This window comes from Oryzias latipes, chromosome 21 (genome assembly GCF_053564925.1).
Source record: "Oryzias latipes strain Hd-rR chromosome 21, Olatipes_Hd-rR_3.1".
Classification (NCBI taxonomy): domain Eukaryota; kingdom Metazoa; phylum Chordata; class Actinopteri; order Beloniformes; family Adrianichthyidae; genus Oryzias; species Oryzias latipes.
The window spans coordinates 538,523-550,938 of record NC_136257.1 but is presented as its reverse complement, the minus strand read 5'-3'; the positions used below and the strand labels follow the sequence as shown (position 1 = coordinate 550,938).

Sequence of the window (12,416 nt, the reverse complement as noted above, 5' to 3'; positions counted from 1 at the left end):
CCACTTGATCTGCGAGCTGCAAGACATTGGCAAAACTATATTTTTTTATTGACCAGCCTGCCTGAGCCAGTGTTTTTCTTGTGGGGATCTTTTCTGCCAGGGCTTGTCAGCTTGGTCAGTGGATGTTGCTGCAGTTGTCTCCCTTGCTGGGCCAGCTGGAGTTAAACATAGCAGCCTCACGGCTGTGAAGTGGACCCCGTTGCTGTCCCAGTCTGGGTGGGCACTGTGGTGATGTTCCAATGTTCAGGCTGGCTCCTGGTATGAAGAGATTCCCAATTACCATTTCCTAACCGCAGAGCCAAGGATGTGTTTACATGTTTAGGTCAAAAATGTGATGAACAGCTTCATGTTGTCTATTGATGTAAGTTTAAACCTAAACATGTTTCCCTGTTACTAATCCAGTTGATGTGGTTCTCCACCTGTGTCTAGGTGATAGAAAAGCATTTTTTTATATTTAGAGCTCTAAGCAAACAAACAGTTGTCTATATAAAAGAGCTTTTACAATTGTGCACTTTTAGCAGGTCTCTGAATACATGTGACCAATGTATAATGGATTTTCACAGACTTTGTTTAAAACTGAAGGTGACAGAGACTTTGGAGAAGTGGCTACATTATTCTGGACTTCTTTGTTTCATCCACAGAAGAGTAAAATATGTGATTGATTTTGAAAAGCTGCTGAAAAATGTATCTTTTTAAAATTGCAATTTCTAATTTGGGTTTTACATTTTGTGTTCCATTTTTTGTGATTTTATTAGAAAGATTTGTTATTTATTTGGTGTTTAAAGGTGGTACATATTGTATATACACAATCTTCTTAGAGACATTTGCTATATGTTGTGTTTGTTGTCATTGTAGTTTAATTTTATTGGATGTATTGAAAGGAAATGAAAAGAAGTTGCAGCATTGATTAAAAAAAGCATAAAAGAGACATTTACTGTCTGATGTTACATCTGTAGGAGTGTACTGAGGCTGGGTTTTGTTTTGGAGCACATTCATATATTTTGTTTGTAAAAAAAAAAAAAAAAGATAAAATATAAAGTTAATTGTATTTTGGATGAATAAAAAAGCAATGATTAGTGCTAAGGATGTATAAAAGACAAACAAAACAAAGGAAAATGTTGTATTTTAGGGTTGAACTAGGCTTTCTAACTGTTCTACTTTCTGTCTGCCACTCCTGGCTAATTTACATGTGAGCACACAGCCGGGGGTTGGGGGGGGGGCTAACTCCACTCCTGCAGCAGGGGAGACTGATGAAAAGCTTGAGGATGTAAGATTGAATAAATAAAATCCTAGAGTTGACCAGTTCATTTTATAAATGTAAATATTTTTTATTTTGGTGCTGATAAACTAAACAGAAGTTATGATAAAAATATTTGCTTGAGTCAAAATGTCCAAAAATTTGCTTTTAGCACAATAGGGTGATTAAGGTGGTTAAATGTTTCTCCTACGTATAGTGCTGCTTTTCAAACGTGGAGCTTTGTAGGACGCATCTAATTCTGAAATCTCAGCTTCCTGAGACAAACGGCTGATTTCCTATAAAGCTTGATTATATGACTGCAACGGAATCGACCACTTCCTGTTTGGCAGTGCCTTACGCAGGCACCGTCAGATGTGCAGCCATGAAACTTGAGATGATGAGAGAAGAGCCTTCTGAGTATCTCCAGTTTTAATTTCATGCACATCGGAAAAAGCACATAGAAAATACAGGGCAGAATGTGCCCCATGCAATAACTAGGTGGCGCTATAGAGCTCGTCCAAAGTTGTCATATCCATGGGTTCAGAATGGAAGCTTCATCATATCCATTGAAATTCAGTGAGATTGGACAAGGAATGTGCACATGAGAGCAACATTTGTCTGCATGGCGAGACGCCCAACTTTGCCGCTCTGTCAAGACCACACCCCGCATTGAAAGTTATGGCTTTTTATCAGAGTAAACTTCAATGGTTTTTCAACAGGTGGACGTCATTTTGAGGTGTGTCGGCTCATCCTACTTGGAGCAGTGATGCTCCAAGTAAAACATGTCATTTCCTGTTGCCAACAGGTGGCGCTACACCTGTTTCGGATTTTTCGACTGCAGATGTGTTCAAAGTCAGACTAAAATCATGCACAACAAATTTGGATCAGATTAGATTATTTATGGCTGAGTAATGGCCATTTTTCTTTTCATGGCGTGATTTCGAAACGACCTCAAATTTTGACGCGCCGCCACGGTCACAAACAACCGTAAAAACTTAAAAGCTTCGCAATTTAATATTGGACATGTGTTTAGTTTACAAAACCAAAGTTTGGAGTCATTGTTCAAAAATCTCTAGGAGGAGTTCGTTCTAGAACGAGGCTTGCAAATGACCAAAATACACCAAAAATGACATATTGACACCAATATAGCAGACTTCCTGTGCAACTGACAGCTTGGTACCAGGAGACTTTTTTGTAGGTTTTCATCTGATGAACATGTCCTGTAAAAATCAAGCTTGTATGTTAAAGAACATGGCGGGGCTCTCAAAAACAAACATGGTAGGTGGCGCTATTGAGCCGTTTTTGTTCACCCATGCAAGTGCTGTATATCTAAGTTAGAGATATTTATGAGGCATCTCATTCTGAAATCTCAGCCTCGTGATACAAACGGCTGATTTTTTATGAATTTTTAATTATCTGACTGCAACGCAATCAACCACTTCCTGTTTGGTGGTGGCTTGCGCAGGCACCGTCAGGTGTACACCCATGAAACTTTAGACGATGAGAGAAGACCCTTATGAGTATCTCCTGTTGTAATTTTATGAATGTCGGACAAAGCAAAGAGAAAAGATAGGTCAGAATGTGACATAAAATGTATTTATCAATATCTAGGTGGCGCTATGGAGTTCGTCCAAGATTGTCATATCCATTGGTTCAGAATGAAAGCTTCATCACCTCTATTGAATTTCAGTGAGATTGGACAAGGAATGTGCACGTGAGAGCAACTTTTGTGTGCATGGCGAGACGCCCAACTTCACCGCTCTGTCACGACCACACCCCCGCATTGAAAGTTATGGCTTTTTATCAGAGTAAACTTCAATGGCTTTTCAACAGGTGGACATCATTTTGAGGTGTGTCGGCTCATCCTACTCGGAGCAGTGATGCTCCAAGTAAAACATGTCATTTCCTTTTGCCAGCAGGTGGCGCTACACCTGTTCTGGATTTTTCCACTTCTGATGTGGTCAGGGTCAGACTAAAATCATGCACATCAATTTTGGATCAGATTGGATTTTGCATGGCTGAGTAATGGCCATTTTTCTTTTCATGGCGTGTTTTCAATATGACCTCCATTTTCGACGCGCCGCCACGGTCACAAACATCCGTAAAAACTTAAAAGCTTCGCAATTTAACATCGGACATGTGTCTAGTTTACAAAACCAAAGTTTGGAGTCATTACTCCAAAATCTCTAGGAGGAGTTCGTTCTAGAGCGAGGCCTGCAAATGTCCAAAATGAAGCAAAAATGACATATTGACCTCAATATATCAGACTTCCTGTGCGAGTGACAGGTGGGTCCTTTCAGACTTTTTTGTAGGTCTCCATCTGAAGAACATGCCCTGTAAAATTCAAGCTTGTACGTTAAAGCGTATGCGGGGCGTCGGGACAAAAGTCACTGTAGGTGGCGCTATCGAGCCGTTTTTGTGCGCCCATGCCAATCTCCTATAAAATACGAAATTTTTCGCGACTCCTGATGTGTGTGCCAAATTTGGTGAGTTTTGGGGTATGTTAAAGGCCTCAAAAAGGCGACTCTTCCGGTAGAATAATAATAATAATAATAATAATAATAATTAAAGCTACAAGTAGCATTTAGCGGGCCCGAGCACGTGCGACCGCCTGGCACGAGCGACCGCCCCGTGAGCAACGCCCTGCTCGAGCCATTCTCGTCGTTCTTTCTTGTCCATTCTGGAGCTCCAAGCTAATGTTAATATGAAAGCAGCCTGTGGGGGGTGTGGGAGGGGGGGACTGTAATCTGTTGCCTTAAGGGACAAAGACTTTTGCATATAGCGTGAACGAGTGAGTGAATGAACAATGCCCTGCTCGAGCCGTTTTGTGTCGTTCTTCCTTCTGCATTCTGGCGCTGCAAGCTACATTTAACATGACAGCAGCCTTTCGGCGGAAGGTGGGGGTGGGGGGGGGGTGTAATCTGTTTCCTTGAAGGACTGATATTTTTGCATATATTGTGAAAAAAAATTCAAACAAAGCTTTGTTTAGTCCTGCTCATTTTCTCATCCAGAAGGCCTTTTCAGATTAAAAAGTTGTCAATCAAGCAATGATGATAATCACTAACACTGTACCTAAAGATGTGAAGAATAGAAGTGATCTAATTTCCACTACAATGTCTCGACATGTGTCAGCTATGTTTGATAAATTGGCTGATCAGGTGGAATGGGATCTTGCAAAGCGCATGTTGTTTTGCATCCAGTTTGAAGATTCTCTAGACAGCAGCAGTGCAGCGCAGCTGTGTGTTTGTTTGTTTTTTTTGTTTTTCTTTACATCAAGAGAAGAACTCTTGACAGAACTGCCCTTACAAACAAATATAGGAGGAGTTGAAATGTATAACACGGTAAAGGAGTTTTTGTGCAGAAAAAGGTACCATTAGAAAAGCTGGTAGCAGTGACTGCAGACGGGGCTCCTGCTATGATCAATAGACAAACAGGTTTCATCACTCACTGTAAAGCTGACCCAGACTTTCCAAAATGTCTGCATTACTGCTGCTTCATTCACCAGTAGGCCTTAAGTGTAAAAGTGATTGGCTCTGGACACTAAGTTGGAGATATGTAGGAGGCATCTCATTCTGAAATCTCAGCCTTGTGATACAAACGGCTGATTTTTTATGAATTTTTAATTATCTGACTGCAACGCAATCAACCACTTCCTGTTTGGTGGTGGCTTGCGCAAGCATTGTCAGGTGTAAACCCATGAAACTTTAAACGATGAGAGAAGAGCCTTCTGAGTATCTCCTGTTGTAATTTTATGAACATCGGACAAAGCACTGAGAAAATACAGGGCAGAATGTGCCCCATGCAATAACTAGGTGGCGCTATAGAGCTCGTCCAAACTTGTCATATCCATGGGTTCAGAATTGAAGCTTCATCATATCCATTTATTTTCAGTGAGATCGGACAAGGAATGTGCACGTGAGAGCAACATTTGTGTGCATGGCGAGACGCCCAACTTCGCCGCTCTTTCACGACCACACCCCCGCTTTGAAAGATTTGGTTTTTTATCAGAGTAAACTTCAATGGATTTTTAACAGGTGGATGTCATTTTGAGGTGCGTTTGCTCATCCTACTTGGAGCAGTGAGGCTCCAAGTAAGACATGTCATTTCCTGTTGCCAACAGGTGGCGCTACACTTATTCCATATTTTTCCACTGCAGATTTGTTCAGAGTCAGACTACAATCATGCACATAAATTTTGGATCAGATTAGATTATGCATGGCTGAGTTATGGCCATTCTTCTTTTCATGGCGTGTTTTCGAAACGACCTCCAATTTTGACGCGCAGCCACGGTCACAAACAACCGTAAAAACTTAAAAGCTTCGCAATTTAACATCGGACATGTGTTTAGTTTACAAAACCAAAGTTTGGAGTCATTATTCATAAATCTCTAGGAGGAGTTCGTTCTAGAAGGAGGCCTACAAATGCCCAAAATAGAGCAAAAATGACATATTGACACCAATATAGCAGACTTCCTGTGCGACTGACAGCTTGGTACCAAGAGACTTTTTTGTAGGTTTTCATCTGATGAACATGTCCTGTAAATATCAAGCTTGTATGTTAAAGAACATGGCGGGGCTCGCGAAAACAAAGATTGTAGGTGGCGCTATTGAGCCGTTTTTGTGCACCCGTGCGAGTGCTGTATATCTAAGTTGGAGATATGTATAGGGGAATTTCATTCTGAAATCTCAGCCTCGTCAGAAAAACGGCTGATTTTTTATGAATTTTTAATTATCTGACTGCAACGCAATCAACCACTTCCTGTTTGGCGGTGGCTTGCGCAGGCACCGTCAGGTGTACACCCATGAAACTTTACACAATGAGAGAAAACCCTTGTGAGTATCTCCTGTTGTAATTTTATGAACATCGGACAAAGCACAGAGAAAAGACAGGTCAGAATGTGACATAAAATGTATTTGTCAATATCTAGGTGGCGCTATAGAGCTCGTCCAAGATTGTCATATCCATTGGTTCAGAATGGAAGCTTCATCACCTCCATCGAATTTCAGTGAGATTGGACAAGGAATGTGCACGTGAGAGCAACTTTTGTGTGCACGGCGAGGCGCCCACCTTCGCCGCTCTGTCACGACCACACCCCCGCATTGAAAGTTATGGCTTTTTATCAGAGTAAACTTCAATGGCTTTTCAACAGGTGGACATCATTTTGAGGTTTGTCGGCTCATCCTACTTGGAGCAGTGATGCTCCAAGTCAAACATGTCATTTCCTCTTGCCAGCAGGTGGCGCTAAACTTTTTCCAGATTCTTTCACTGCAGATGTGTTCAGAGTCAGACTAAAATCATGCATATCAATTTTGGATCAGATTGGATTATACATGGCTGAGTAATGGCCATTTTCCGTTTCATGGCGTGTTTTCGAAATGACCTCCAAGTTCGACGCGCCGCCACGGTCACAAACATCCGTAATACTTTTAAAGCTTCGCAATTTAACATCGGACATGTGTTTAGTTTACAAAACCAAAGTTTGGAGTCATTATTCACAAATCTCTAGGAGGAGTTCGTTCTAGAAGGAGGCCTACAAATGTCCAAAATAGAGCAAAAATGACATATTGACACCAATATAGCAGACTTCCTGTGCGACTGACAGCTTGGTACCAAGAGACTTTTTTGTAGGTTTCCATCTGATGAACATGTCCTGAAAAAATCAAGCTTGTATGTTAAAGCATATGCGGGGGCTCGGGACAAATGTCACTGTAGGTGGCGCTGTCGAGCCGTTTTTGTGCGCCCATGCCAATCTCCTGTAAAATACGAAATTTTTCGCGACTCCTGATGTGTGTGCCAAATTTGGTGAGTTTTGGGGTATGTTAAAGGCCTCAAAAAGGCGACTCTTCCGTCGGAAGAAAAAGAATAATAATAATAATAATAATAACTCTAACAGATACAATAGGGTCCTTGCACTCCGTGCTCGGGCCCTAATAATAAACATTCGAATTACAATAGGGTCCTTGCACTCCGTGCTCGGGCCCTAATAAAAAATCCGAAACTATTATAACCTTGGGTCAGCGGAGCTCCTTCTCCAACAGGCTAAGGCAGCTTCGCTGTCACACAAACCGCTTCAGGAGATCTTTCATACCTCACTCCATTGGACTCTAGAACTTGTCATCCATGTGCAATAGATAAAGTCATTTATGGTCTGTCTGTTTTTCTCTCCTGATGTGGCACGCAATTCAACTGTTCTAATTCACTGATGTTTCTTTCTGATTGACTGTTCTGGTTCTCTGTTGTCGTCTATTGTGTGTATGTTTGTATCTTGAGCCTAACGCCGACGCTGCAACAACCAATTTCCCAAGCTGGGATCAATAAAGTATCTTTATCTTATCTTATCTTATCTTATCTTCACATCAATGCCACCAAAACAAAGGAGATGGTGGTGGACTTCCACAAAAAGGCTTCTCAGTCTCCTCCAGTGGTCATTCAGGGACTGGACATTGAGAGGGTGGATGTGTATAAGTACCTGGGCGTTCACATCAACAATAAACTGGACTGGTCAGACAACACTAGGGTCCTGCATAAGAAGGGCCAGAGTCGCCTCCACCACCTGAGGAGACTGAGGTCCTTTGGTGTGTGTAGGCCACTACTCAAGACCTTCTATGAGACTGTCGTTGCATCAGCAACTTTCTATGCTGTGGTCTGCTGGACCACAAAAAGAAACTGGACAAGCTGGTGAAGAGAGCCAGCTCTGTCCTGGGCTGTCCCCTGGACTCAGTGGAGTCTGTAGGTGAGAGGAGGATGCTGACCAAGCTGTCCAGCATCCGGAACAACCCCTCCCACCTTCTGTGTGTGACGGTTAGGAGTAGCTCGTTCAGCCGCAGACTGCTGCACCCCCAGGGCAAAAAGGAAGTATACCGGAGGTCCTTCATCCCAACAGCAGTCAGGCTATACAACAGCATGGTCTAGGACTGCTGAAACCGCTGCTGTTATTGTAACTTGTTATTTTGATGTTTTTTTCCACTTTCTATTATTACAATTGTATTCTTACTCAATGCTCCTTTCATTGTCTCCCTGTTCTCCCTGTCCCAATCAATCTGTTCCGTGTTGTGTTTTACAGAGACGCGGCATGTGCAGCTAACCAATGGTACATAAATCTTCATCGCAATAGTTTCTTGTTATCATTCTTGGAAAGAAAAGGTCATTTTTGACCTTTGAAAGGGGGGGTGAACTTCCTTTTGTGATTATGAGTTTCCACTTTCAGCTAATGAGGGCGGCCGTGGTGCTGCGGTAGGGCGGTCGACACATGATCGTAAGGTTGCAGGTTCGATTCCCGCCTTGCACGCCCATGAGTCAAAATGTCCTAGGGCAAGACACTGAAAGCCACCTTGCCTCTGGTGAGAGGTTCGCGCCAGAGTTCAGCAGCGGAGCCGCCATCAGTGTGTGAATGTGTGTGTGACTGTGTGTGTGAATGTGTGTGTGACTGTGTGTGTGACTGTGTGTGTGACTGGGTGAATGGGACTGTGACTGTAAAGTGCTTTGGGCCTTGTAGGTAGAAAAGCACTATATAAGTATACGCCATTTATCAATGATGTTCAGGCACCATGCCATAGTCTGCAACCAGGTCCTCTTGCTGGAGACCTACCAACATAAAGGTGTAGGATCCTCCAGAGGCCTGCAGTTCTACATAAACCTTCTATTTGCCCAGCAAGGAGGTGGTGGAGTCATGGTTTGGGCAGGAATCACCCTTTTTTTGTCAGTTTTGATTGCTTAAAGATGGTAATAAATAGTCTGTCTTAACTTTGATGTCTGTGGTGAAAATAAGTATTCCAGGAAAAAAAAACAGCTGAGAGTCCATTGGTCCGCCTGGAATGATCTGTCCTCAAACGGCAACAAACGTGCTTTCAGCTGACTGCAGCGATTAATGAACACGCGTGTTAAGCTTGTTGAGCTAAGTTAAGCAAAGAACCGGGGTCAATAAATCTAGAAATGAGGCTGCTCTGCACCCTGAATTATCCCTGTTCCTCACTCACATCTGTTCTGATGTCTGACAGGTCCGTCATTCGTCAGAACGGAGGGAGACATTCATCAGGAAAACGGCTAACAGCAACAAATTTTAAAGATGAAATATCAGAAAGCACATTTTACATTGAAACCTGGCAACAATTTATAGTATAATTAACAATTAGCTCTTGTAAAATGTCAGTGAAATATAATGATTTGTTCCAGTCTGGGGATATTTCTTACAGCAAAACCTTTATCAAAGTGAGAAGATTTTCTTTTAAAAATCTACTTTTGCACAGTCGCCTATTTTAACTCGGTAACTTGTAGAGGATGTGGGTTATTACCCTTTGAGCAAAAGATTGAGCTCAACCAAAATAGAGATTTTTCTTTTGGCAGACTTCATATTTTTTCTGTTTTCCAGGGTCTTTTAGTAAAAACAATATTAATAAGTTATAAATGTTGCTAAAATTCTTCCAAGTGCCTCAAAAAGAGGAGGTTTTCAGAATGTGACTTACTCTCAGCTCTGGCCAAAATTCAGAAGGTCTTCATGAAAAAGTCGCTTTGTGTTTGTTTGGTTTGTGTCCGATTAGCCAAAAGTCCTTTCTGTCAGCATCTGAACCATACTGGAGCATGTGATGATGCCGGGTGGGAAGGAGTAAGCCGCCACATTTCTATTCTCAAACTTCACAGGATGATCTTCCTAAGAAAGTTTTTTCATCCCAAAAAATACAGAAATTATTATTCTTACAAATTTTACCTGCTTACAAAGCAGTTATAAATAAACTAAAATGAATTATTCAGTCTAATATCACTTTTATATTTTTATTGTTCCTACAATAATGACCCAAGAAACTATTGGATTATCTGTGGAAAATTGTTCAAGTACAGGAATCTGTCTGGTTCTGAGAGAGCAGTTGGTTTTTTAGTGACAATTAATAAATCAAAACTTTAGGATTCAAGAGTTTTTTATAAGAATATTATTGGGTGTTAAAGTCTACTGGACTTGTTTTTTTTCAAAGGGACTGTTTTACTGTAAATGAAGTCATTTATAGAGAACAGATGCAAAGTTGTCTCTGATACAGGAGTGGAAGAAGAGCAATGCTGATAAAGAAATGCTGATATTTACTGCAGGAACCGATTTTCTGTGACAAATTTTTACTTATTTCCCAGAAAACCTCCACAAATACTGAGCGTATGTCACTTGTTTATTACAATGAGCTCAGTTTTAACATGACTCCATGATCCGTCTGATGGAGCCTATCCTCATGTCAGTGGAGCCCACCCCCATGTCCCTGAGGCTCCGGTACTCCCCGGGCCTCAGGTACATCATCCTGCCTCTGTAGTGGGGCTGCTCGTGCATCAGCCAGTGGCCGTCCATCACGTGAGCAGACTGGCAGTCAGACATGCGAAAATGCTCCTGGATGGAGTTGCAGTCGTCACTCAGCTCGTGCATCTGACCTCCGAAGTTCTCCCTCTCATAGATCCTCATCCTGAACTGCCCCCTGTGCTGTTGGGAAACACAATGTTCACTTTCTGCAAAGTGTGAAAGCGTTTCTGAAAGTCTTTTTTATCTATCGCATTTGTTTTGAAAGCTATGTCTTGGAAATAAAAGTATACTTTTATGAAAATTTGAATATATGCATGAAGTTTTGTTACATTCATATCATATCAGTTTTCGTAACATTTCAAGAGATTTGCGGATTCCCATTACCATGGGGATCATCCGGCAGGAACGAATGCAGTCACTCATGCTCATCCCCATGAGCCGCTGGTTGTCAGGGTACTCCCCTTGTCTCACCAGCATCTGGTGGCCCATGTAGTTTGGCCGCTCGTAGACCATGAAGCAGCCGCTTTCCACCCTGCAGGAGGTGCAGCGGCTCAGGTAGGAGGTGAGCTCTGCACAGTCGCTGCTGGTCTCATAAGAGCGACCCTGGAAGTTTTTGTCCTCGTAGAAGATGATCTGAAAACAAAACACATTCATTCGTGATCTGTTCAGATTTTAGCTGAAGCAAAAGCATCAAAATGCTCTCTCTTACTCTGCCCATTTTGGAGGTCAACCTTTCCCTGACTGCACTGGTTCTGGCAAACGCTGACACTTTTATACCCATCCTGATGGTTAAATGATCTATGGAGCCTTTGTTTTGAATATCTTACTCAGCAGCGTAACACACGGGGCTAAAATGTTTGTTAAATCACTTTGTTAATGGTTATTATTCCAGAGTGTGTGCATCTGGTGCAGTGCCAACTGCTGTCCTGTGGGTGACGGCAGCAGAGTTATCAGCTGCGACTCGCAGAGCGCTACAAGCACAGCTGTTCTCTTTCTCTGAGGGTCATGAACTCAGGTTTTTTGATGATCTGCAGGAACTGTGGGGAAGATTTTTCCAGCAGGGACCCAGATTGAAGACCACGCCAAGGCCCCACAACATTCATCCGATAAATGCTGCCTTCACACTGATGACAAGTTACTGAAAACAAAATGTATTATTTCTCCCATGTAACGTGTAACTGAGTGAAAAATGCTTTAGAAATACAGTTTTATTCCAGTGTTTGGGTAAAACCACTGACTGTATAACATAGAACTGGACGAATCGCACGTGATGTCACCCATGAGAAATGCTTTGCTTCCGGTTCCATCCAGATGAAGTTGATTCAGTCGGCATTTTTCCGCAACATGTCCTTCGCCATGCTGGAACCAGACGTCCCCAGTGAGCCATGACTGGTCTGTCTACATTTCTATGGCAAACAGTCTCGTCAATCTGCAGCGAGCACCTTAGAAGGCCACACCCCTTCTAATGGCTGCCCATTTGCACCTGGGGGTGGGATCACTCCTTCTCTGGTCCGGGGACAGGTAGGGGCAACCCTCTTGGGGCCCGCAGTTGCTCCGGGTGACACCTTCCATGGCCGGTGTGGGGGTGGATGAGGCTTGCCCTTTCCTGCGGGGCTGTCTGTGAGAGGGGGGGGGGGGGGGGCGTGTGGTCCACCATAGGTATGGATGTTTGGCGGGTTGGGGTCTCCACTGAGGCAATCGGTGGGGGTACTGACTAGTTGGGCTGCCTCGGTCCTGTAAGAGCCTGACCAAAGCTCTCGGAGAGGCGGCGCTTGGGTGCGGGGGCCTGGGTTTGTCCCTAGGAACATGCAAGACATGGGGGATCAGCTTTCGTTGCTATGGGGCCCCTGGGGTGGGGAGACTGGGGTGGGCGGTGGTCAGCCTGCGATGCACTTTAGGGGGGAG

The 12,416-nt window shown here is 43.1% G+C and overlaps 1 protein-coding gene across 1 annotated transcript; it reads right to left on the bottom strand.

Annotated features, from left to right (window-relative positions):
* Positions 1-10,371: 10,371 nt before the first annotated feature.
* Positions 10,372-11,364, bottom strand: LOC105357606 (gamma-crystallin M3-like). The gene is made up of 3 exons (XM_011492825.3): positions 11,221-11,364; positions 10,896-11,144; positions 10,372-10,691 (listed from the first exon to the last, which is right to left on the bottom strand). Exons 1-3 carry the CDS (start codon positions 11,290-11,292, stop codon positions 10,410-10,412), a joined length of 603 nt encoding a protein of 200 aa, XP_011491127.2. The 5' UTR covers positions 11,293-11,364; the 3' UTR covers positions 10,372-10,409.
* Positions 11,365-12,416: the final 1,052 nt, after the last annotated feature.